At 50.9% G+C, this 27,185-nt stretch overlaps 1 protein-coding gene across 2 annotated transcripts in view; it reads left to right on the top strand.

Moving 5' to 3' along the window:
• Positions 1 to 27,185, top strand: part of LOC147101506 (1-phosphatidylinositol 4,5-bisphosphate phosphodiesterase delta-3-like) — a 120,982-nt gene that overhangs the window by 46,108 nt on the left and 47,689 nt on the right. For both annotated transcript variants that reach the window (XR_015073490.1, XM_085966653.1), the window contains exons 5-6: positions 20,085 to 20,310; positions 21,083 to 21,284. Coding sequence is in view for 1 of the 2 variants with exons in the window: in XM_085966653.1 (XP_085822779.1) it covers positions 20,085 to 20,310; positions 21,083 to 21,284 (428 nt within the window). In the remaining variant the exon portion in view is untranslated. The remainder of the gene's footprint in view (positions 1 to 20,084; positions 20,311 to 21,082; positions 21,285 to 27,185) is intronic.

The following is a 27,185-nucleotide window of genomic DNA, read 5'->3' as shown; positions in this document are numbered from 1 at the left end:
GTAAGACCCATGAGTGTGGAGGGAGGGAGCCTGACGATGGGTGCTTATCCATCACTGTATCTCAGTGACACCTGACCCTTTGACTGTGTGATATGTTGCTGGGCTCATCAGAGCGAAGGATGTCCATGGGGAATCTGGCCATAAGCCCAACTGTCTATTGGGCCATTGCCTTACCAAATGACCACTGAGGGAGCTGGTCCATACAACAATGCTCCAATATTAATGTTATAATCTGTTGCATTTGGTCAGTATTGACTGAAAGAAAAATTTACATTTCTATAGCGCCTTTCACAACCTCAGAATGTCCCAAAGCGCTTTGCAGCCAATGAGGTACTTTTGAAGTGTAGTCACTGTTGTAATGTAGGAAACACGGCAGCCAATTTGCACACAGCAAGCTCCCACAAACAGCAATGAGATAATGACCAGATCATCTATTTTTTTAGCAATATTGATTGAGGGATAAATATTGGCCAGGGAGAACTCCCCTGCGCTAATTCAAAATAATGCCCTGGGATCTTTTATGTCCACCTGATGGGCAGGTGGGGCCTCAGTTTAATGTCTCATCTGAAAGACGGCACCTCTGACAGTGCAGCACTCCCTCAGTACCGCTCTGGAATGTCAGCCTGGATTATGTGCCCCAGTCCTCGGAGTGGGGGCTTGAACCCACAGTCTTCTGAGGTGAGAGTGCTACCACTGAGCCAAGCTGACACCTTTACCGCTGTATTGGTTCATATCTGGTGGACGATAACCTGGACTGTCGACATTGGACAGACTCTGGGTCCGTTTACCCAACAATGGTGGGTCCGTGACGGGCGGAAGCAATGACGGGTCTCGGCCACACTGCTGGATCCATTCCGGCCTCCGAAATTACTTTCCGATGATTGGGCTTGTTAAGCCCGCCTAGCGAGTTTCCTGGCCAATTGAAGGAAGCGCGTCTGATGACATCATTTGATGACACGTCATCAGCTGGTTTCCTTAAAGGGACCATGCCCAAATTTAGTTTGACAGTTGTGCTGTCAGTGTTCTACAGCACTGAGGTGCTGCAAACACTGACAAGCACTGCACAAAGGCACAGGGCTGCACCCAGGCTCTCCCTTGATTCCCTCCATATGGACACCAACACAGCCTGGTTGCACATTGCACAGGAGGGCACAAGCAGGGATGTCGTCAGGAGGACCAGGCTGCAGTGGCGCAAACCTTTCAATGATCTCAGTAGATCATGAAATGTTACTGCAAAGTCACACTCCGCCTCATCCTGCTGTGCCACTCATCACATCCCCATCGCTCTGTCTTCCCTACCCTACTCCTGCACATCCTTACTCACACCAACTTACCTTTAACCTCCACCCATCCCTCTCTATCTACATTATCACTTCCCCATATCACTAGCCACCCCTCACACTCACCCTCATCCTAGTCCAATCATACCAATTAACAACACACAAGGGTAGGCACTTGAGTGTTTTAGCCAATATTCATGTAAAGTTTCTGTTAATATGTTGTCAAACATTGAAATCTTTATTTTCAACACTTTGCCTTCTTGGACAGATTTCAGTGCACCTTTGGAAGTGGCTTAGTGAGTTGCAGTGAATGGTGAGACATAACGGTACCCCCCCCCCCCCCAATGCTGATGGGTGTGAAAGGAATGGCGTGGGCATTGTAGGGATGCTTTATGGTGTTGGTGTGGGATGGTGCCAACCTGGCAAATCATGAGGCAGCCAGGGTGTACAGCGTCAAGTGAAGTAAATCTGGCCATGGTGAGACTATCCCTGGCCTCCCGGGCAGCAATGCGGTCAGCTGCTGATGCTCTCTGTCCTGTACAGCATCAAGTGATTACGGAGAAGGTTGGTGTTGTTGGTGCTGCTGGTGTGCCTGGTGATGCTGGTGTTGAGGCTGATAGTGGTGGGATTCTGAGGACCAAGGTGAGAGAGTATAAAGTGCACCTATGCTGGTGGAATAGATGGCAGGTGAAGTCGAGATGACAGAAGTGATCTGTCAATGGTGAGAGAGGTAATGAGGTCAGACTGGATGGAGACTTGTGTAAAGACTTGCAGCATCCCTGAATCTGTAGTGGAAATGCAGTTTACAGAAGCTAGTGGTTAAGGGAACATATCTCAATGAGCTGGGAGCTTTGACTTGACATTTGAAGCTGATTCAATGGCCAGTGACCTTCTGCCTCAGCTTCACAGACGCGGTCTAGGCACAGCGGAAAACCAGTGGGTGACCTGTCAAATCCAAAAAGCTGGGAAACATCCATTGATAAGTGGCTGTAAACAGGCCACTAATGATTTTAATTGCCTCCCCCGCCACTGCCTGTCGGGTCTGCTCAGCGCTGGCAGACCCGACATCGGGAACGTCTAGTGTGCACATTTTGACAGCGGGTTCCTGACCCATTGTCAATCATTTTAAATTTAACAGCTGACCCGTCACCCATCCTGTCCGCTGAGCGCCAGCAAAATTCCAGCCTGGGTGTGAGCTCGTCTGACCTGTAAACACAAACATAGCTGAAAACACCAAGGGGTAAAAATTGGGTAGCTAATTTTAGCGCCCCGAAAAAGTTAGCGCCCCCGCGACCAATTTTCCCAGATAGCGCCCCGAGAGGGAGGAGGAGGGGCGCTACTGGAAGTGCCCCATGTCCCTCTTGGGCTGCTGCGAGCCAATATTGTGGCGCTACGTGCCGCAGCACCACGCTCTGTGGCACGTCGTGCCGCAGTACTGCAGGCCTTCCTCCCCTTAAAGGGGAGGGGCCTGGCACAGCATGTCCTGGCGCCCAGCTGGGCCACCAGGGATCGGGAGTGCCGGCAAACGAGCCCGGCACTCAAGAGGAGTGCCGGGCTCACGGAGAGCAGCCAGCACCCCACGGGGGGGCTTCACGGGAGCCGGGGACAGCAACGCGGGCAGGTGCTGGCAGGCGGCCAGCATCAAAAATGGCCGCCCGCCACCAACCATTTAACTAGCACCGCCCCGGCCGCAGGTAGGCCCCCCGACCCTGTCAGACATGGCATCCGGCGGTAAGTCGGGGGGCCCCACCCAATATTACAGCTGGGGCGCGAGCGGTGCGCTAGTTGATTTGCGCTGAATTTCGCGGGAGCAGTTAGCTGCGCCGCGCCCAGGCGCTATTTGATTAGCGCCCCATTAGCGCCCTCTTAGGGCCCTCTTAGCTAATGGGAGGCGCAAATCAAACGAACTTAGCCCCCCCAAGTGTTGCCTGTTACATAGGCTGTTAGCCTTTATAGCGTTATTAATATATTCCTCTCTACTCTCTTGTTCTATATTCCCTGTTATCTTTCTTTTCCTTTTCTGGTGTGCATTCCTGCTTCTCTCTCCAATAGGTTGATTTGGCTATGATAAATTGACCCTTAGTGTTAGGGGATTAAATACGTGGGGTTACGGGGATAGGGTGGGATATGTGTCGGTGCAGGCTCGATGGGCCGAAATGGCCTCTAGCTGCACTGGTGATTCTGTGATCTGTGATCCGTGAATACCATGCATGGCTGAAGGCTTGAGGTTGTTCTCTTTGATTTCTCTGCGTGAGGGGTTGGATCCAAGGGTCGGTGAAGGACAGTACAAAGCAAGAAACAGATAAAGAGCTGGAGCTATATCAGCATTCATAGCATTAGTGATACCCATGGATGTAATAAAGGACTTTCCCTATCCCTGTGGATACTGGGATAGACTGGCCTCCATTGTGCCTTCTTGGAAAGCAAGAGAAGGGCAGAGATCCACATTCTACACCTGCAGGAGATTGCGTACCTGAAGGGGGAGTGGGGGGAGATTGTGTTCCTGAAGGGGGAGGGGGCGGGAGATTGCGTACCTGAAGGGGGAGGGGGGCAGATTGTGTTCCTAAAGGGGGAGGGGCGGGAGATTGTGTTCCTGAAGAGGGAGGGGCGGAGATTGTGTTCCTGAAGGGGGAGGGGCGGGAGATTGTGTTCCTGAAGGGGGAGGGGGGGAGATTGTGTTCCTAAAGGGGGAGGGGGGGAGATTGTGTTCCTGAAGGGGGAGGGGCGGGAGATTGTGTTCCTGAAGGGGGAGGGGCGGGAAATTGTGTTCCTGAAGGGGGAGGGGGGGAGATTGTGTTCCTAAAGGGGGAGGGGGGGAGATTGTGTTCCTGAAGGGGGAGGGGCGGGAGATTGTGTTCCTGAAGGGGGAGGGGCGGGAGATTGTGTTCCTGAAGGGGGAGGGGGGGAGATTGTGTTCCTGAAGGGGGAGGGGCAGGAGATTGTGTTCCTGAAGGGGGAGGGGCAGGAGATTGTGTTCCTGAAGGGGGAGTGGGGGAAGATTGTGTTCCTGAAGGGGGAGGGGGGGAGATTGTGTTCCTGAAGGGGGAGGGGGGGAGATTGTGTTCCTGAAGGGGGAGGGGGGGAGATTGTGTTCCTGAAGGGGGAGGGGTGGAGATTGTGTTCCTGAAGGGGGAGGGGGGGAGATTGTGTTCCTGAAGGGGGAGGGGCGGGAGATTGTGTTCCTGAAGGGGGAGGGGCGGGAGATTGTGTTCCTGAAGGGGGAGGGGGGGGAGATTGTGTTCCTGAAGGGGGAGGGGGGGAGATTGTGTTCCTGAAGGGGGAGGGGCGGGAGATTGTGTTCCTGAAGGGGGAGGGGCGGGAGATTGTGTTCCTGAAGGGGGAGGGGCGGGAGATTGTGTTCCTGAAGGGGGAGGGGCGGGAGATTGTGTTCCTGAAGAGGGAGGGGGGGAGATTGTGTTCCTGAAGGGGGAGGGGTGGGAGATTGTGTTCCTGAAGGGGGAGGGGCGGGAGATTGTGTTCCTGAAGGGGGAGGGGGGGAGATTGTGTTCCTGAAGGGGGAGGGGGGGAGATTGTGTTCCTGAAGGAGGAGGGGTGGGAGATTGTGTTCCTGAAGGGGGAGGGGCGGGAGATTGTGTTCCTGAAGAGGGAGGGGGGGGCAGATTGTGTTCCTGAAGAGGGAGGGGGGGCGATTGTGTTCCTGAAGGAGGAGGGGTGGGAGATTGTGTTCCTGAAGGGGGAGGGGGGGAGATTGTGTTCCTGAAGGGGGAGGGGTGGGAGATTGTGTTCCTGAAGAGGGAGGGGGGGAGATTGTGTTCCTGAAGGGGGAGGGGGGGAGATTGTGTTCCTGAAGGGGGAGGGGCGGGAGATTGTGTTCCTGAAGGGGGAGGGGTGGGAGATTGTGTTCCTGAAGGGGGAGGGGTGGGAGATTGTGTTCCTGAAGGGGGAGGGGCGGGAGATTGTGTTCCTGAAGGGGGAGGGGTGGGAGATTTTGTTCCTGAAGGGGGAGGGTGCGGGAGATTGTGTTCCTGAAGGGGGAGGGGTGGGAGATTGTGTTCCTGAAGGGGGAGGGGTGGGAGATTGTGTTCCTGAAGGGGGAGGGGTGGGAGATTGTGTTCCTGAAGGGGGAAGGGCGGGAGATTGTGTTCCTGAAGGGGGAGGGGGGGAGATTGTGTTCCTGAAGGGGGAGGGCGGGAGATTGTGTTCCTGAAGGGGGAGGGGTGGGAGATTGTGTTCCTGAAGGGGGAGGGGTGGGAGATTGTGTTCCTGAAGGGGGAGGGGCGGGAGATTGTGTTCCTGAAGGGGGAGGGGTGGGAGATTTTGTTCCTGAAGGGGGAGGGTGCGGGAGATTGTGTTCCTGAAGGGGGAGGGGTGGGAGATTGTGTTCCTGAAGGGGGAGGGGTGGGAGATTGTGTTCCTGAAGGGGGAGGGGTGGGAGATTGTGTTCCTGAAGGGGGAAGGGCGGGAGATTGTGTTCCTGAAGGGGGAGGGGGGGAGATTGTGTTCCTGAAGGGGGAGGGGCGGGAGATTGTGTTCCTGAAGAGGGAGGGGGGGAGATTGTGTTCCTGAAGAGGGAGGGGCGGAGATTGTGTTCCTGAAGGGGGAGGGGCGGGAGATTGTGTTCCTGAAGGGGGAGGGGGGGAGATTGTGTTCCTGAAGGGGGAGGGGGGGAAGATTGTGTTCCTGAAGAGGGAGGGGGGAGATTGTGTTCCTGAAGGGGAAGGGGGGGAGATTGTGTTCCTGAAGGGGGAAGGGGGGAGATTGTGTTCCTGAAGGGGGAGGGGCGGGAGATTGTGTTCCTGAAGGGGGAGGGGTGGGAGATTGTGTTCCTGAAGGGGGAGGGGTGGGAGATTGTGTTCCTGAAGGGGGAGGGGCGGGAGATTGTGTTCCTGAAGGGGGAGGGGTGGGAGATTTTGTTCCTGAAGGGGGAGGGTGCGGGAGATTGTGTTCCTGAAGGGGGAGGGGTGGGAGATTGTGTTCCTGAAGGGGGAGGGGTGGGAGATTGTGTTCCTGAAGGGGGAGGGGTGGGAGATTGTGTTCCTGAAGGGGGAAGGGCGGGAGATTGTGTTCCTGAAGGGGGAGGGGGGGAGATTGTGTTCCTGAAGGGGGAGGGGCGGGAGATTGTGTTCCTGAAGAGGGAGGGGGGGAGATTGTGTTCCTGAAGAGGGAGGGGCGGAGATTGTGTTCCTGAAGGGGGAGGGGCGGGAGATTGTGTTCCTGAAGGGGGAGGGGGGGAGATTGTGTTCCTGAAGGGGGAGGGGGGGAAGATTGTGTTCCTGAAGAGGGAGGGGGGAGATTGTGTTCCTGAAGGGGGAGGGGGGGAGATTGTGTTCCTGAAGGGGGAAGGGGGGAGATTGTGTTCCTGAAGGGGGAGGGGTGGGAGATTGTGTTCCTGAAGGGGGAAGGGGCGGGAGATTGTGTTCCTGAAGGGGGAGGGGCGGGGGGGATTGTGTTCCTGAAGAGGGAGGGGAGGAGATTGTGTTCCTGAAGGGGGAGGGGCGGGAGATTGTGTTCCTGAAGGGGGAGGGGGAGGGGGCGGGAGATTGTGTTCCTGAAGAGGGAGGGGGAGGGGGCGGGAGATTGTGTTCCTGAAGGGGGAGGGGGAGGGGGTGGGAGATTGTGTTCCTGAAGGGGGAGGGGGCGGGAGATTGTGTTCCTGAAGGGGGAGGGGGAGGGGGGGAGATTGTGTTCCTGAAGGGGGAGGGGGAGGGGGGGAGATTGTGTTCCTGAAGGGGGAGGGGGGGAGATTGTGTTCCTGAAGGGGGAGGGGTGGGAGATTGTGTTCCTGGAGGGGGAGGGGCGGGAGATTGTGTTCCTGAAGGGGGAGGGGCGGGAGATTGTGTTCCTGAAGGGGGAGGGGGGGAGATTGTGTTCCTGAAGGGGGAGGGGGGGAGATTGTGTTCCTGAAGGGGGAGGGGGGGAGATTGTGTTCCTGAAGGGGGAGGGGGGGGAGATTGTGTTGCTGAAGGGGGAGGGGCGGGAGATTGTGTTCCTGAAGGGAGGGGCGGAGATTGTGTTCCTGGAGGGGGAGGGGGGGAGATTGTGTTCCTGAAGGGGGAGGGGGGGAGATTGTGTTCCTGAAGGGGGAGGGGGGAGATTGTGTTCCTGAAGGGGGAGGGGGGGAAGATTGTGTTCCTGAAGGGGGAGGGGCGGGAGATTGTGTTCCTGAAGGGGGAGGGGTGGGAGATTGTGTTCCTGAAGGGGGAGGGGCTAGAGATTGTGTTCCTGAAGGGGGAGGGGGGGAGATTGTGTTCCTGAAGGGGGAGGGGCGGAGATTGTGTTCCTGAAGGGGGAGGGGGGGAGATTGTGTTCCTGAAGGGGGAGGGGGGGAGATTGTGTTCCTGAAGGGGGAGGGGCGGAGATTGTGTTCCTGAAGGGGGAGGGGGGGAGATTGTGTTCCTGAAGGGGGAGGGGCGGGAGATTTTGTTCCTGAAGGGGGAGGGGCGGGAGATTGTGTTCCTGAAGGGGGAGGGGGGGAGATTGTGTTCCTGAAGGGGGAGGGGGGGAGATTGTGTTCCTGAAGGGGGAGGGGCGGGAGATTGTGTTCCTGAAGGAGGAGGGGCGCGGGTTGGATCCAAGGTCTGGGTCGCGATATGCATGGTGCTGCGGCACATAGTGCCGCGATATTGACTCGCAGTGCCCCAAGAGGGAGGCGGGGTGGTAGGTGTGCTTCCAGTAGTGACCCGCTTCCCTCTTGGAGCGCTACCACTCAAGTTCCGACGCGGGGGCGCTAATTTTTCTGCGAAGTTAGTGCCCTCAATTTTTAGCCCCTTGAATTTAACGGCAGATGCCTAGGACATTGGACTCCTGTGAACTCGCAGCATGTTTATCTTAGCTTAACTATTGCACGTTTGAAATTTGTTCTTGGGATGTGGGCAATGTTGACAACAACACATTGATTGTCGTGAGAAGTTGGTGGTGGGCTTGCTCCTTGACCCGTTGCTGTCCTGGTGAAGATGGCGCTCCCCCAATGGTGTGAGATAGGGAATTCCAGGATAGCGACCCAGCGATGATGAAGGAATGGCGATACATGTCAGAAGGAATGGTGATATATGTTGGAGTGTAAGAACACTGGGTTTCAGTATTCCAACTAATATATGCCAATGAGCCAGATGAATTCTTAACCCCTTGATTTTCTCCTCACCTAAGGAACCGTCTGGAGTTGTAACGCTCCATTTAAGCCGAGGAGTGAGTGATGCCTGGGCCAGCTCATCAAATTGCTCTTTCATTAACCAGTTCGCATTAAATTTAAGTTTTAGATTTCGACCCTCGATTAGAATACGAACAAGCTACAGAGTGAATGAATTAACTCTTGTTAAATAATCAAAGACCGAGTCAGACAACTGGTCATGCACTAACGACTATTTATTGGTTACAACATCACAACTTAAGGCTAAAGTTGGGTGCACAACCACGAATAGATCGGAGTTGATGTAGTCAGAATTACCTAGCAGTTAATGGACAGACACTTAACAAAGTCAGTAGCTGAGGTTATGCTAGTTTTTTTGCCCCTAATAGGCTAATATACATTGGACACATACAGGCTGAGGTACTAACTGAATACTTTGCATCTGTCTTTCCCAAGGAAGAAGATGCTGCCAAAGTCATAGTGAAAGAGGAGGTAGTTGAGATACTGGATGGGATAAAATTGATAAAGCGCAGATACTAGAAAGGCTGGCTGTACTTAAAATAGATAAGTCACCAGGACCGGATGGGATGCATCCTAGGATGCTGAAGGAAGTAAAGGTGGAAATCGCGGAGGTACTGGCCATAATATTCCAATCCTCCTTGGATACGGTGGTGGTGCCAGAGGACTGGAGAATTGCAAATGTTACACCCTTGTTCAAAAAAGGGTGTAAAGATAAACCCAGCAACTACAGGCCAGTCAGCTTAACCTCGGTAGTGGGGAAGCTTTTAGAATCAATAATCAGGGACAAAATTAAGCTACTTGGATGAGTGTGGATTAATTAAGGAAAGCCAGCAGTGATTTGTTAAAGGCAAATCCTGTTTAACTAACTTGACCGAGTTTTTTGATCTTTGAGTTAAAAGAGAGGGTTGAAGGGGGCAATGTGGTTGACGTGGTGTACATGGATTTCCAAAAGGCGTTTGATAAAGTGCCACCTAATAGGCTTGCCAGCAAAGTTGAAGCCCATGGAATAAAAGGGACAGTGGCAGCATGGATACGGAATTGGCTCAGTGACAGGAAACAGAGAGTAGTGGTGAACGGGTGTTTTTTGGACTGGAGGAAGTTATACAGTGGTGTTCCCCAGGGGTTGGTTCTAGGACCACTGCTTTTCGTGATATATATTAATGACTTGGACTTGGGTGTACAGGGCACAATTTCAAAATTTGCAGATGACACAAAACTTGGTAGTATAGTGAACAGTGAGGAGGATAGTGATAGATTTCAAGAGGACACAGACAGGCTGGTGAAATGGGCAGACACGTGGCAGATGAAATTTAACGCAGAAAAGCGCGAAGTGATACATTTTGGTAGGAAGAATGAAGAGAGGCAATAAAAACTAAAGGGTACAATTCTAAATAGGGTGCATGAACAGAGAGACCTGGGGGTATATGTGCACAAATCATTGAAGGTGGCAGGGCAGGTTGAGAATGTGGTTAAAAAAAGCATACAGGATCCTGGGCTTCATAAATAGAGGCAGAGAGTACAAAAGCAAGGAAGTTATGATGAACCTTTATAAAACACTGGTTCGGCCTCAACTGGAGTATTGTATCCAATTCTGGGCACTGCACTTTAGCAAGGATGTGAAGGCCTTAGAAAGGGTGCAGAAAAAATTTACAAGAATGGTTCCAGGGATGAGGGACTTCAGTTACATGGATAGACTGGAGAAGCTGGGGTTGTTCTCCTTTAGAGCAGAGAGGTTGAGAGGAGATTTGATAGAGGTGTTCAAAATCATGAGGGGTCTAGACAGAGTAAATAGAGAGAAACTGTTGCCATTGGCGGAAGGGTCGAGAACCAGAGGACACAGATTCAAGGTGATTGGCAAAAGAACCAATGGCGACATGAGGAAAATTTTTTTTACGCAGCGAGTGGTGATGACCTGGAATGCACTGCCTGAAAGGGTGATGGAACATAAGAACATAAGAACATAAGAAATAGGAGCAGGAGTAGGCCAATCGGCCCCTCGAGCCTGCTCCGCCATTCAATAAGATCATGGCTGATCTGATCCTAACCGCCAATCCACTATCACAGAACCATCTCCTGAATCTAACAGAATTAGACACACGAAATAGGAGCAGGATCAGGCTACACGGCCCCTGGGCCCGCTCCGCTACCCACAGGGCCATGACCGATCCGAACCTAGGCTCATGTCCAAATTCCTGCCCGCTCCCCGTAACCCTTAATTCCCTTTACTTCTAGGAAACTGTCTATTTCAGTTTTAAATTTATGTAATGATGTAGCTTCTACAGCTTTTTGGGGCAGCATATTCCATGGACCTACCACCCTCTGAGTGAAGTAGTTCCTCCTCATCTCAGTTTTGAAAGAGCAGCCCCTTATTCTAAGACTATGCCCCCTAGTTCTAGTTTCACCCATCATCGGGAACATCTTCCCTGCATCCACCCGATCCAACCCCTTCACAATCTTATATGTTTCAATAAGATCGCCTCTCATTCTTCTGAACTCCAATGAGTAGAGTCCCAATCTACTCAACCTCTCCTCATATGTCCATCCCCTCATCCCCGGGATTAACCGAGTGAACCTTCTTTGTACTGACTCGAGAGCAAGTATGTCCTTTCTTAAGTATGGACACCAAAACTGTACGCAGTATTCCAGGTGCGGTCTCACCAATACCTTGTACAACTGAAGCAATACCTCACTATTTTTATATTCTATCCCCCTAGCAATGAAAGCCAACATTCCATTGGCCTTCTTAATCACTTGCTGCACCTGCATACTAACCTTTTGAGTTTCGTGCACCAGGACCCCCAGATCCCTTTGTACTTCAGTACTTTCCAGTTTCTTGCCATTAAGATAATAACTTGCTCTACGATTTTTCCTGCCAAAGTGCATAACCTCACACTTTCCAGTATTGTATTCCATCTGCCAAATCTCAGCCCACTTACTTAGCCTGTCTATGTCCCCTTGCAGGTTTTTTATGTCCTCCTCACTCACTACTTTCCCTCCCATCTTAGTATGATCCGCAAACTTTGATATGTTACACTCGGTCCCCTCCTCCAAATCGTTAATATAGATTGTAAAGGGTTGGGGACCCAGCACTGACCCCTGCGGAACACCACTAGTTACTGATTGCCAGTCTGAGAACGAACCATTTATCCCAACTCTCTGCCTTCTGTTAGATAGCCAATCCTCTATCCATGCCAGAATATTACCCCCAATCCCGTGATTTTTTACCTTAAGCAATAATCTTTTGTGTGGCACCTTGTCAAATGCCTTTTGGAAGTCTAAATACACTACGTCCACTGGTTCCCCGGTCTCATCCTCTAAGGGACCAACATTTACTTTAGCCACCCTTTTTCTTTTTATATAACTATAAAAACTCTTACTATCTGTTTTTATATTTTTTGCTAATTTACTTTCATAATCTATCTTCCCTTTCTTAATCAATCTTTTTGTTATTTTTTGCTGTCTTTTAAAGTTTTCCCAATCCTCTATCCTCCCACTAGATTTGGCTACCTTATATGCCCTTGTTTTTAGTCGAATACTATCCTTAATTTCTTTACTTAGCCACGGATGACTGTCTTTTCTTTTACACCCTTTTCTTCTCAGTGGAATATATATTTTTTGGAAGTTGTAAAATAACTCCTTAAATGTACACCACTGATCATGTATCATCTTACCCTTTAATCTATTTTCCCAATCCACTCTACTCAATTCCGCTCTCATACCTTCATAGTCTCCTTTATTCAAGCTTAGCAAGCTTGTTTGAGATCCAACCTTCTCACCCTCTAATTGAATATGGAATTCAACCATGTTATGGTCACTCATTCCAAGGGGATCCTTTACTAGGACATTTTTAATTAATCCTGTCTCGTTACACAGGACCAGATCTAAGGTTGCCTGCCCCCTGGTCGGTTCAGTTACATACTGCTCAAGAAACCCATCCCTAATACACTCAATGAACTCATCCTCAAGGCAGCCCTGCCCAATTTGATTTGTCCAATTAATATGATAGTTAAAATCCCCCATAATTATAGATGTTCCCTTATTACAAGCCTCAACTATTTCCTGATTGATACTCCGTCCAACAGAGTTGCCACAGTTCGGAGGCCTATAGACTACGCCCACTAGTGTTTTTTTCCCCTTATTATTCCTTACCTCCACCCAAACTGTTTCATTATCCTGATCTTTTGACCCAATGTCATTTCTCTGTATTACAGTGATTCCTTCCTTTATTAACATAGCCACCCCACCTCCCCTTCCTTCCTGCCTGTCCTTCCTGATCGTTAAATAACCTGGTATGTTTAATTCCCAGGCATTGTCGCCCTGCAGCCATGTTTCTGTAATGGCCACAAGATCATACCCATATGTAGTTATTTGTGCCATTAACTCATCTATTTTGTTACGAATGCTACGTGCATTCAGATAGAGAACTTTCAAAGATGTTTTGTGACACTTAGTTCCTGCTTTTGCCCTTTTTATTACTTTACCTTTTACTCCATACCTTCTGCCCCTTCCTGACACGCTCTGGTTTTTAATTTCCCCACTGCTACCTAAGTCTATGACCTTCTCTGTTGTCATTTTTATTATTTGCTCTCTAGGAACCTCCCCCCCACTAGTTAGTTTAAAGCCCTCTCTACAGCCCTAGTTATATGATCCGCCAGGACTCTAGTCCCAGCACTGGCCAAGTGAAGCCCGTCCCAACGGAACAGCTCCCTCCTGCCCCAGTACTGGTGCCAGTGTCCCAGGAAGCAAAACCCATTTCTCCCACACCAGTCTTTGAGCCACGCATTTAACTCTCTAATTTTATTTGTCCTAGCCAAATTCGCTCGTGGCTCAGGTAATAATCCAGAGATTATTACCCTTGTGGTTCTGCTTTTTAATTTGGCCCCTAGCTGCTCAAACTCCCTCCGCAGAACCTCCTTCCTTGTCCTATCTATGTCGTTGGTACCAACATGGACCATGACAACTGGATCCTCCCCCTCCCACTCCAAGTTTCTCTCCAGTCCAGAGGAGATGTCCTTAACCCTGGCACCAGGCAGGCAACACAGCCTTCGGGACTCTCGCTCTCGGCTGCAGAGAACTCTATCTATCCCCCTAACGATACTATCCCCTACCACTACAACATTTCTTTTAACTCCCCCCACTTGAATGGCCCCCCACTCCACGGTGCTGTGGCCAGGTTGCTCATCCTCCCCGCAGTCCCTGTTCCCATCCTCACAGGGAGTAAGAGCCTCGAACCTGTTGGACAAGTGCAAGGGCTGCGGCTCCTCCAACACTACCTCCTGGATCCCCGTACCTGCCTCACTTCTAGTCACAGCATCCTGACCCTGGCCACGGACTACATCTGAATTAATTAATCTAATTGGTGTGACTACCTCCTGATACACAGAGTCCAGGTAACTCTCCCCCTCCCTGATGTGTCTCAGTATTTGAAGCTCGGACTCCAGCTCTTCAACACGGAGCCGGAATTCCTCGAGCAGCCAACACTTACTGCAAATGTGATCACCGTGAGCATCAATGGTGTCCACCAGCTCCCACATATTGCAGCAGCAACACATCGCCTGATCTCCCATTCTATGTAATTAATTAAATTTATTAATATTATTCTTAAATACCCTCTGCCTCGATTCTAGATGGTGAATATCACACCTTAGAAACTATAAACCAAGGGGATTTAAGCTTAAAAAGGGAGAAATACTTACCAACCAATCACTTATCCGCTTTGTGGTGATGTCACACCTTGAATACTTTTTACCTCTCTCCTTCCCTGAGATTGGAGATTGATGAAGCCTACTGTTGTGTATGTAATATGTGTGCTACTTTGAACCTATGGACAGGACTGCACTACTTGTAGGGCGTAGTGATACGCAGTACCACTCCTGGCCATAGGGGTATAAATAGTACTGTGGGTACTGATCTCCCCTCAGTTCCCGCCTGTGGGCATGAAGTAAAGACCTACGTGCAGTCCCTACCTCCAACCAGTAAAGACCTGTTTGAGTTATACGTTTAAGTCTTTGTGTTAATTGTTCAATACAATACACATACTTAACACTGGCGACGAGTCAGGTTCTTACCCTGCGGCAGTTGAAGAGAGGTTTCAAACATCACCACCCCACTAGAAGCGACAGGCTTTAGGACTCTGAAGCCTCCATCAGCGACTGAGCACTGGAGTGCAGCAGCCATCCTGACAGCTTCCAGCGACTGACAGAAGTCTTTCTGCAGTTTCCTTGTTCAACCTAGGTGGTGGGGTAAGCCGTGCAGCGTTGGCTGCAAAGACAGGGCTGGGGAAGTTGGAGAAGATAAGGGCGATCGCAATCCCTGATAAGAGCCGCGGTGAAACGCGCGAGCGGGTAAGCCAGAGCCCGGGAGGGAGCGAGCAAGAGCCGCGCGAGCGGGTGAGCCAGAGGCCGGGAGCCGCTTCAAGTGCGAGGCGCAGCGCGGGCCAGCGATCGGGACCAAAGATAAGGGCCGCACTCGGACTGAAAGGCGCGGCGGCTGCAGAAGCTCAAGGTGCGAGAGCCGCGGTGCACAGCGCGGGCTATCGATCGCGGCGAAGATAAGGGCCGCACTCGGGGGCTGAAGGGAGACGGCGTCGGGGGACGGGTGAAGACCGCCAAGCGCGGGAAAACCGCCATTTTGTGGGCGGAGGACGACGGCAAGAGCGGGAAGCCGCCATCTTTGATAACAAGTAAACAAAATAAAATCTGAGAAATTGCAAATCTACAATGCCTAAACACGGGAATATTAGCACCTTTGATAGTGACCTCGAAGATTGGGCCATATATGTTGAAAGAGTAAAAAATTATTGTAAGGCCAATAAAATTCGTGACCAAGATAAAGCTCTAACATTATTAAATTTAATGGGTGCGAAGACATACGGGCAATTGAAACACCTGTTATCACCAGATGAACCGGCGGATAAGACGTTCGATGAGATTGTTACTGTCCTGAAAGATCATCTAAACCCCACGCCGCTGATGCTAGCGGAACGATTTAAATTTTACGACAGAAAGCAGCTACAGCATGAAAGCAATGCTGAATATTTGCTGGAATTGCGTAAATTAGCGAAATATTGCCAGTTTGGAACGGGACTGACAGATGCACTACGAGACAAATTTGTGTGTGGTTTATTTAAACAGGATACACAAAAGCGACTGCTCGAGCAGAATGAGCTGACGCTTGAGAAGGCGGTCACTATGGCAGCAGCACACGAAGCCGCAGCGAGAGGCACGGCAGTAATGCAGCTACGGTCACCGGAGCTCAGTGCACACAAATTGGGTGTGAGTTCTGGCAAATGTTATCGTTGTGGAAAGACAACGCATGATCAGAACCAGTGTTGGTTTAAAAACCAAGAATGTAGAACTTGTGGTAGGCTTGGACATATAGCTAGAGTATGCAGGTCAGGGAAGAAGACCAGCAACAAGAAGTCACCGCAAGGAAAATACGCAAAGGTACACAAGGTGACCGAACAGGAGTCCGATTCAGACGCTAGCAGTAATGAACTGGCTAGCTTAAGCTGTAATGAACTGGCTAGCTTAAGAGTACTCAACGCTGGTAAGGGTGCAGACCTCCAGACAATTTGGGTCACTCTTCAGATAGAAGGAGTCCAAGTAAAACTGGAATTGGACACTGGATCGGCATTGACGGTCATAAATAAGAAAGATTACGGAAAGTTATTCCAACATATTCCCCTACAGGATACGGGGATTATATTGAAAACATACACGGGGCAAAGAGTGTACCCCATCGGGAAAATAGAGGTTGCAGTGGTCCACAAGGGCGAAGACAGTCAAATAATGGACTTATATGTGATATCTGAAGGAGGTTCTCCACTACTAGGACGGGAGTGGATTAGGAAAATGAATATGGACTGGCATTTCCTACAAACAATAACGAGTGAGAACTCGGGGAAGATAGTCGGCCCAGACTCTGGAACGGATGATGGTAAGCCCAACTCAGGTGCAAAAGACAAAGTTTCAGCACAGAATTCCACTGAGCAACAACAACATAGTTTAACTGTGGATTCTGAGTCTGGCAAGTCTACTGATGTGCCCATTTCTGAGGGACACCGGGCTCGAACTCAACTCCATTTCAAACTACAACAGCAATTAGAACAAATGCTTCGCCGTTTTGAGCAAGAGTTGAATGCAACGAAAGAGTTCTTTGATATAGAGTTGGAGAATCTGGAAAGACAACAGAAGCAGCTGATGGAGAAAATGGAGCAGGAGCACACAAAACGTCTGATGTCAGAGGAGTTAACGGTCAGCCAACTCCTGCATATGCTGAAGGACAGGACTCTGAAATGGGAAAAACTTGAACACGAACTTCAATATTCAAACGAAAGGGGTTTGGAGCTCTCAATAGTTATTGGAAGAGCTGAGGTGGCAACACAGACTGAGATGACTGCAACAGAGCAGCCCTTGGATGCCAAAAGTACGCTGACTCACGTCAACGTAGAACAACAGACCGCTGAAACAGCTGCTCCGGTAGAGGGATTGAATAGTCCGATCAACCAATCTCCAAAAGAAGTTGAAGTAGTAAAATCTCAAATGAGGTCATTAGTAAACGACTTGCTGAAAGCCCAGAAAAAGCTGGATGAAGAGGTACGCATGAAGAAGTCTCTTCAGGAAAGATGTCTGGACTTGGAACAAAAGCTGGGTATGGAGGAAATAGAAGACCCTCTCGCTGGCCTAGATCAGGATGACACCGAATATTACTATGTCCTGTCCTGCCCAACTTGTAACTTCGACTCCCACCATACAGAAATCATGGAGGAGCACCGAAAGTCTACGGAACATCGGGAGAAGGTGGCTCTACTACGGAAAAAGGAGGAAGAGAAGGAGGAACTGCGCATGCAGCTGGCAGCTGACAGTGGAGCCCAGAGAGTCTCCAAGAAGCAGAAAAGGAAAAGTCGAAACAGAAGATGACCCATCTGAACCATTATTACCTCTACCAGATCACACACGTGGTCCCTCCGAACGGAGCCAATTCAGTTTGGAAGTTCAAACTGTTAAATCCATGGAAGGACTATTGAATGAGTCACTCCAGCAACGTGAACCGACTACACCACAGAGATTGAATCTGTGAACTGTTTTCCGCAGAGACTGAATCTGTGATCTGTTTTGACATGAAGTTATCTATGTATCTATGTTATTCTGTTATGTAAACCTGAAGTTATATATGTTATATATGGAAAGAGTGCAACGGCGATTCACCAGGCTGATACCTGGAATGGCGGGAATGACCTACGAAGAGAGATTAAATAGTTTGGGCTTGTACTCACTGGAGTTTAGAAGATTGAGAGGGGATCTCATCGAAACATATAAAATTATGGCAGGCCTGGACAGGCTGAATTCAGAGAGAATGTTTCCAATGGCCGGGGAGCACAGAACCAGGGGCCACAGTCTAAAAATAGCGGGCAAATCATTTAAAACAGAGATGAGGAAGAATTTCTTCACTCAAAGAGTGGTGAGCCTGTGGAATTCCCTGCCACAGAGGGCTGTGAAGGCTAATTCAATAAATATTTTCAAGAGAGAATTGGATATATTTCTGAAGGCTAAGGGGATTAAGGGTTACGGAGAAAAGGCGGGGACGGGGTACTGAACTGGTAAGATCAGCCATGATCTCATTGAATGGCGGAGCAGGCTCGAAGGGCCGAATGGCCTACTCCTGTTCCTATCTCTATGTATCTATGTATTACGTTATGTTAAATGGGGAGATGACTGTAAAGCTAGGAAGGGAGGAATGTTGTGTATGTAATATGTGTGCTACTTTGAACCTATGGACAGGACTGCACTACTTGTAGGGCGTAGTGATACGCAGTACCACTCCTGGCCATAGGGGTATAAATAGTACTGTGGGTACTGATCTCCCCTCAGTTCCCGCCTGTGGGCATGAAGTAAAGACCTACGTGCAGTCCCTACCTCCAACCAGTAAAGACCTGTTTGAGTTATACGTTTAAGTCTTTGTGTTAATTGTTCAATACAATACACATACTTAACACCTACCTGAGCCTCTGGGGCTTCTTGTAGTCGCTCTGCCGCTCAGCTCCGCCTCCACCCACTGCCGATGCTGCACTGGGGCCTACCTGAGCCTCTGGGGCTTCTTGTAGTCGCTCTGCCGCGCTGCTCCGCCTCCACCCACTGCCGATGCCGCACTGGGGCCTACCTGAGCCTCTGGGGCCTCTTGTAGTCGCTCTGCCGCGCTGCTCCACCTCCACCCGCTGCCGATGCCGCACTGGGGCCTACCTGAGCCTCTGGGGCCTCTTGTAGTCGCTCTGCCGCGCTGCTCCGCCTCCACCCGCTGCCGATGCCGCACTGGGGCCTACCTGAGCCTCTGGGGCCTCTTGTAGTCGCTCTGCCACTCAGCTCCGCCTCCACCCGCTGCCGATGCCGCACTGAGGCCTACCTGAGCCTCTGGGGCCTCTTGTAGTCGCTCTGCCGCGCTGCTCCGCCTCCACCCGCTGCCGATGCCGCACTGGGGCCTACCTGAGCCTCTGGGGCCTCTTGTAGTCGCTCTGCCGCGCTGCTCCGCCTCCACCCGCTGCCGATGCCACACTGGGGCCTACCTGAGCCTCTGGGGCCTCTTGTAGTCGCTCTGCCGCGCTGCTCTGCCTCCACCCGCTGCCGATGCCGCACTGGGGCCTACCTGAGCCTCTGGGGCCTCTTGTAGTCGCTCTGCCGCTCAGCTCCGCCTCCACCCACTGCCGATGCCGCACTGGGGCCGACCTGAGCCTCTGGGGCCTCTTGTAGTCGCTCTGCCGCTCAGCTCCGCCTCCACCTGCTGCCGATGCCGCACTGGGGCCTACCTGAGCCTCTGGGGCCTCTTGTAGTCGCTCTGCCGCGCTGCTCCGCCTCCACCCGTTGCCGATGGAGATAGATTCAATCATGGCTTTCTAAAGGGAATTTGGATAAGTACCTGAAGGATAAAGATTTGCAGGGCTACGGGGAAAGGGCAGGGGAGTGGGGCTAGCAGAAAGCCGGCACAAGCTGAATGAGCTGAATGGCCTCCTTCTGTGCTGTAATGATTCTATGATTCTAAAATAGGATAATCCGTATCCAGACCCCTTTAAACAAGCTCGCAAACTAGGAAACAATGAGACGTCGGTTTGATGCATTTTAATAATATTGTCCTACCAGGTACATACAGTAACCATGAGATTACTGGTACAGACAGATACTCACGGAGGAACTCATCGGGAAAAGTTTAAACGCATAGTTCTAATCTGCTTACGCTGGACAAAGTGAGAAGTTCATGTCCTACTGAGCTTTTGTGTGTTGTTCCATTTATAGTGTCAGTAATGTCTTGCTAGCACACTGATAACATGTCAATACGTTCTGGTTATTTTAAATTAATACGTAACATGTTAACCCATTAAGTCACCTTGTCCTCTTTAGTGCACCTACGTGCCACTATCATTGCTGTTCTCACAGCTTGTACCCCACCATCTCTGCAAAGGCAAATGCTTTGTACCAATCAACCATGGGGAAGTTGGTAGAAACCCATTCAGAATCTCAAACTGGGAGTGGCTGCAGGTTAACTTAATGGAGCACCGCATGAGGTGCTTTTGATATTTATTGTGTTAATGATTCTTTAAGGTATATGGAGTATTTATTGTCAGCACTCAGGAAAACCAATCATCTTCTCTGTACCATGACAAATTTTAGCAATGTCTCACTGGGCAAATGTCGTCTCTCTTTCAGCAATGTGACAAGTCCAAAACAAATAAATTGGAAGAGCACGAGATCGAGGAGTTCTGCAAGCTCCTGATGCAGCGGCCAGAGTTGGAGGAGATCTTTCAACGTTTCTCGGGCAAGGACCAGTGGCTGACTGCTGGTGAGATGGAACATTTCTTGAAGGAACAGCAGGAGATGGTTACGAAGGAAAATTGTTTGAGCATCATACAGAAATACAGACTTAATGATAATGGTATGGCAAATATTGAAGGCAACTGTGTGTTCAACTTATTTTAAACACTAGCTGATCTTTTGTGGCAGTGCTATGGGATCCTGAGCAGGGTTGTGAGATTTAGCGGTTAAGTTGGCCTGTCCCTTTAAGACTACTGCTGTTAATAGGCACATCCTGGTAATTATGTGGGAGAAATGGGGAAGGTGTTTTGGGGTAATGGGAGAATTGGGCATGGGATGGCAGGATTTGAGTGGGGTGTCCCAGGGTCTGAGAGGTGCGTGTGTGTGATATGAAAAGGAAGGGGTCGAGGTTCGAGGGTGTTCGTTGTGAGTAGCTTCCTGTTGGGGTTATGGGTCACAGAATTGGTCCTCCATTGTGGAAATGTTGGGGGACGGTGATGAGTGTCATGAAGTAGGAAGTTGGGCATATTGGCAGAATTTACAATATAGTGCTCGCAGCATGCTTGTGATAGGGGTGGCGCATGGAGGGTTGGGTAGAGTTCTAGTGTACAGGCTCCTTGTGCTTCAGATCTTAGGCCCACCCTCCCTTTGCTGCAGAACCATGGGCCCCTGACCTTTGAGCTTCCAGACCTGAGACCAACTTGGTACTGCTACATTCTGGGACCCTCTCTTCCTGTGCTGCCTAAACCTGGGACCTTCTCGAGTTCTGACCCTGTGGTCCTTGTAAAGTTGGGCTTGGCTTACTGAGTGACTCCTAGGTCTGGCTGTATTAGGATATAACCCTGCAATATTTTCCTGAGTAATAGTAACCTTGAAACTGTTTTGATCTTCAGCCAAACAAAACCAGCTCTTGACCTTAGATGGCTTCATGATGTACTTGCTGTCTGCTGAAGGGGACGTGTTTAACCCCGAACATGACCAGGTCTACCAGGACATGACCCAGCCACTCAGCCACTACTTCATTTCAACTTCCCATAACACCTATCTGATGGAGGGCCAGCTGGGAGGACCAAGCAGTACTGAGGCGTACATTAGGTAATTAGATCGTATTACAGTACATAGTATTTACAGCACAGAAACAGGCCTTTCAGCCCAATAGGTCCATGCCAGTGTTTATGTTCCACACCAGCCTCCTCCTTCCCTTCTTCATCTAACCCTATCAATATATCCTTATACTATTTTCTCCCTCATGTGTTTATCTAGCTTCCCCTTAAATGCATCGGTGCTATTCACCTCAACCATTCCCGTGGGAGCGAGTTCCACATTCTCACCACTCTCTGGGTAAAGAAGTTTCTCCTGAATTCCCCATTGGATTTATTAGGAACTATCTTATATTTATGGCCTCTAGTTCTGGTTGCACCTGGAAGTGGAAACATCTTCTCTATATCCACCCTATCAAACCCTTTCATTATCTTAAAGTCCTCTATCACCCCTCAGTCTTCGCTTTTCTAGAGAAAAGAGCCTCAGCCTGTTCAATCTATCCTGATAGTTACAACCTCTCAGTTCTGGCATCATTCTCGTAAATCTTTTTTGCACCTTCGCCAGTCCTTTTGATAATATGGAGACCAGAACTGTTCACAGTGCTCCAAGTGGGGTTTAACCAAGGTTCGATATAAGTTTAACACAACTTCTCTGCTTTTCAATTCTATCCCTCTAAAAATGAACCCCAGTGCTTGGTTTGCTTTTTTATGGCCTTATTAACCTGCATCGCTACTTTATTCTGCATTTTTATATACCTTTTTATCTTTATACCTGCATCCCTACATTACAACAGTGACTGCACTCCAAAAGTACTTCATTGGCTGTAAAGCGCTTTGAGATGTCTGGTGGTCGTGAAAGGCGCTATAGAAATGCAAGTCTGTCTTTCTTTCTTTAAATGATTTGTGTTCTGTTCCTCTACCTGATTGAGACACTACGGGGAGAAATTCGATGCCTTAGCGCCTCCCGTTATCGCCTCCCGGGGGCAATAACAGGGCGCTAACAACTTACCGACCGGGCGCGGCGAAATGAACGACTCCCGCTAAATTAGCCGAGAGGTTTGCGGCGGTGGTAACACATTGTGCCCGGAGATCGTGACGTCTTTGTCCTGTGCATCGCCCCGGACCCGAACTTCGGTTCCGCCCCCTGCAGCATCGCCAGGTGAAAACACCGGCAGCCGCAGGAGGCGTTCATCGGGAGGCCGGGCACTTCGGGGGCGCAAGTTAAAGGGGATGTTGGCGTGGTAAGTATAAAAATTGTTCCAATGCATTATTTCAATTTTTTCCATTTTTCTTTAGCCGCGATCGATCGGCCCGGCGCTCGGCTGGAGGGCATGGGGATGATTGGGCCGGATTGCGGCCGCCGTCGGGGGTCAGCTAACTGATCCCAATGCAGAACCTGCCGCAATGTCCCTTCCCTTTAAGGGAGGGAAGGAGCCTCGGATCGGGGCAGTGCTGCACCACTACCGCCCTGCCTGCGTCCTTTAGCGCTCCAGGAAGGAAGTGGAGTGCTTGATTTGGCATTCCACTTCCTTCCCGGAACGCTAACAGCCAATTTATTTTTCAGGATTTGAAAAATTAGCGCCCCAAACAGGGCGATACCGAATTTCTCCCCCTTATTTTCCAAGGACTATGTGGCCTCTTTATTTACCAAAATGTTCCACCTCACACTTATCTATATTGAAGCTCTTTTGCCAATTACGTGCCCATTCTGCAAGTTTACTAATGTCTTCCTGTATTTTGTCGCAGTCCTCCTCAGTATTAACGACAGCCCCCAGTTTGGTGTCATCTGCAAATTTTAAAATTGTACTTCCGATTCCCAAGTCCAGATCGTTTATGTAAATGGTGAACAACAGTGGTCCCAGCACCGTTCCCTGTGAAGCATCAATTATCATCAGCTTCTCAATAGCTTTCTTGATCAGTTGTGCAAAGGCTCCCATATTTCCGCGTATTATCCATGCCTCACTGGCATAATACATTTATAAAATATTAAGGGGGAAAAATTGGGTGAGGAGCGCCACCTGTTAGTGCCTAAAGAGGCAGGCAGTGGCTAGAGCGCCACTGGCTGCGCCTCCCGCGATATTCAGCAGGGGCGCTAATGGTGGCGTTAGCCATTTGCGCTGCGCCGCCACTGATGACATCATCGGTGCGCACAGCGCCCCGTTCGCGATATTTGGTAGCGAACGCCGCAGTTGCGCCGTTCGCTACCCGCGCCCGGTTCATGGGGCCTTACTGTGCCGGCAGCGGTGCAAGTTAAGGTGAAGGTGCGGGACGGCCGCCTTTTCGGCAGCCACCTGCCAGCACCTCCGTCCCCGGCCTCCTGACCACCCCCCCCCCCCCCGCGGCATTGCCAGCTGTTTCCCGAGAGCCCGGCACTTCTCCTTGGTGCCGGGCTCGTTTGCCGGCACTCGCAATCGGGGTTCGCGCTGTTGCAGGCCCCTCCCCCTTAACAGTGGGAGGAAGGCCTGCAGTACCGCAGCGTGCCGTGCCGCAGCGTGTGGCACTGCGGCACGTTGCGCTGCGATATTCAGCTTCAGCGCCCTAAGAGGGACGTGGAGCGCCTCGAGCCTCGCCCCGTGTCCCTCGAGGGGCAATGAAACTGAATACCTGACGATCGCTAAAGCCTCGAACGCTGCGCTAAATCCTGCGCTCAGGCGACTTTTGCGCCACTTTGGCGCCCCAACCCAATTTCTAGGCCTAAAAGTCTTGTGTAGACTGCACAGTTTCTCTACACGTTAACACTACTTTCTGTGTCTTGATTTTTCAGTCATGCCTTATGTGTCAATATTTGGAGGGTGTGTTACATCTGCGTATGTTAATTTCTAAGGCTGATTCACTGAAGTCCTCCTGGTGAGGAATAGTGCTCACATGGAGTGTGCCAAGGAGTGGAGGAACTGATGCGTCAGTTGTACAGCGCCTTGGTGAGACCCCACCTGAAGTAATTGTGTTCCATTCTGGGCACCGCACATCAGGAAAGATATATTGGCCTTGGAGGGGATACAGCGCAGATTCACCAGATTAATACCGGGTCTTAAAGAGTTAAATTATGAGGATAGGTTGCATAAACTTGGTTTGTATTCCCTTTTATTCCCTTGCGTTTAGATGGTTGAGGGGTGATCTAATCGAGGTGTTTAAAATGATAAAGGGAATCAATAGGATAGATACAGAGAAACTATTTCCTATCGCATTTATAATGTAGTGAAACGTCCAAGGTGGATAATCAGACAAAAACTGACACTGAGGCAAAGAAGGAGGAGTTAGGGCGGGTGATCAAAACCTGGGCAGTCGCGTTTTGGATGAGCTGAAGTTTATGGCGGGTGGAAGATGGGAGGCCGTCCAAGGGACCATCGGAATAGTCACGGCTGAAGGCAGCAAAGGTGTGGATGAGGGTTTGAGTCTGGCCGAGGCACGGGCGGAGCTAGGTGATATTACTGAGGTGGTCTTTATGATGCAGAGGATCTGAAGCTGCACTCCGGGTCGCTAAGATTGCGAACAGTCTGGTTCAGCCTGAGACGGTGAGCAGAGAGGGCGATGGAACCAGTGGCTGGGGAACAGTCTGGTTCAGCCTGAGACAGTGAGCAGAGAGGGTGATGGAACCAGTGGCTGGGGAACCGTCTGGTTCAGCCTGAGACGGTGAGCAGAGAGGGTGATGGAACCAGTGGCTGGGGAACCGTCTGGTTCAGCCTGAGACGGTGAGCAGAGAGGGCGATGGAACCAGTGGCTGGGGAACCGTCTGGTTCAGCCTGAGACAGTGAGCAGAGAGGGTGATGGAACCAGTGGCTGGGGAACCGTCTGGTTCAGCCTGAGACGGTGAGCAGAGAGGGCGATGGAACCGGTGGCTGGGGAACCGTCTGGTTCAGCCTGAGACAGTGAGCAGAGGGGGCGATGGAACCGGTGGCTGGGGAACCGTCTGGTTCAGCCTGAGACGGTGAGCAGTGAGGGCGATTGAACCGGTGGCTGGGGAACCTTCTGGTTCAGCCTGAGACGGTGAGCAGAGAGGGCGATTGAACCGGTGGCTAAGGAACCGTCTGGTTCAGCCTGGGACAGTGAGCAGTGAGGGCGATGGAACCGGTGGCTAAGGAACCGTCTGGTTCAGCCTGAGACAGTGAGCAGAGGGGGCGATGGAACCGGTGGCTGGGGAACAGTCTGGTTCAGCCTGAGACAGTGAGCAGTGAGGGCGATTGAACCGGTGGCTAAGGAACCGTCTGGTTCAGCCTGGGACAGTGAGCAGTGAGGGCGATGGAACCGGTGGCTAAGGAACCGTCTGGTTCAGCCTGAGACAGTGAGCAGAGAGGGCGATGGAACCGGTGGCTGGAGAACAGTCTGGTTCAGCCTGAGACAGTGAGCAGAGGGGGCGATGGAACCGGTGGCTGGGGAACAGTCTGGTTCAGCCTGAGACAGTGAGCAGAGAGGGCGATGGAACCGGTGGCTAGGGAACAGCATTTGTGGCGGGGGGATGAAGTCAATGGCTTTGGTCTTCCCAATATTTAAATAGAGGAAAGTTCGGCACATCCAAGACTGGGTGTCGGACAAGCAGTCTGCCAACACGGAGGCAGTGGAAGGGTCGGTAGAGGTGGTGGTGAGGTAGAGCTCAGTATCATCAGTTTACATGTGGAACCTGATGTCACTTCCACAGCTAATGTCGCCAAGGGGCAACATGTAGATGAGAGAGCCAAGGTTAGATCCTTGGGGGACTCCAGAGGTAACAGTGCTGCAGGGGTGGGGGAAGAGAAGCCATTGCAGGGGATTCTCTGGCTATGACTGGATCGGTAAGAACGAAAGCAGGCGAGGGCAGTCTCACCCAGCTGGACAACAGAGAGGAGTTGCGGGAGGATGATGTGATCAACTGCGTCAAAGGCTGCAGAAAGGTGGAGAAGAATGAGCAGCGATAGTCTACCGCACTCACCGTCACAGAGGCTGTCATTTGTGACTTTGATTAGGGCTGTCTCAGTGCTGTGGCAGGGGCGGAACCCTGATTGAAGGGATAAAACATGGAGTTGCGGGAAAAATGGACATGGGTTTGGGAGGTGACAACGCGTTCAAGGACTTGATAGAGGAAAGGGAGGTTGGAGATGGGGCAATAAGGACAGAGGGGTTAGGGTGGGTTTTTTGAAGGGGTGGAGAGTAAGGACAGCAGATTTGAAAGCAGGGATGACAGTACCTGAGGAGAGGTCGCCGTTAACAATATCAGCTGACCTGGGGGACAGGAAGGGAAGTTGGGTGGTCAGCAGTTTGGTGGGAATAGGGTCGAGGGAGCAGAAGGTGTGTCTTATGGACAAGATGAGCTCAGAGAGGCCATGAGGGGAAATAGGAGTGAAACTCGAGAAAGATGCGAGTTCAGGGCTAAGGCAGGGGGATCCTTAGGGAAAGTTTGGCTTGGTGGGCTAGGAGAAGGGAGGGAAGTGGCAGAGGCAGCTGAATAGATGGTCACGATCTTTGTGACAAAGAAGTCCATGAGCTCCTCACACTTGTTATTGGAGGTGAGGGTGAAGGAGACAGGGGAGAGGGGTTTAAGAAGACGGTTTACAGTAGAGAAGAGAAGCCGGGGATTATCTTTGCATTCCAGGCTGATCCTGGAATATGAACAGTTTGGGCCGAGGAACGCGGGACCCGATAGTGCTTTTTGTGGTCCAGCCAGATCTGGTGGTGAATGGCTAAACCAGTTGTCTGCCATAAACATTCAAGTCTGGTCTCTTGGACTTAAGGGAGCAGAGATGAGACTGTACTGGGGGGAACTACCAGGGTGGGAGAGAGTAAGGGGGGGGAAATTGAGTTGCGCCACCTTTGGGGGCTAACTTCGCCGGGGCACCCCGAAAAAATTAGCGCCCCCGTGGCTGAAATTTACCGATAGTGCCCCAAGAGGGAAGCGGGGTGCTACTGGAAGCACCCCGCCTCCCTCTTGGGGCGCTGCGAATGACTCTCGCGGCGCAACGTGCCGCAGCGCCAAGCTCTGTGACAC

The sequence above is a fragment of the Somniosus microcephalus genome, chromosome 24, assembly GCF_052327205.1.
Source record: "Somniosus microcephalus isolate GS21.2 chromosome 24, FLI_Smic_1.0, whole genome shotgun sequence".
In the NCBI taxonomy this organism is placed as follows: Eukaryota; Metazoa; Chordata; class Chondrichthyes; order Squaliformes; family Somniosidae; genus Somniosus; species Somniosus microcephalus.
This window is presented reverse-complemented; position numbering and strand designations above follow the sequence as displayed.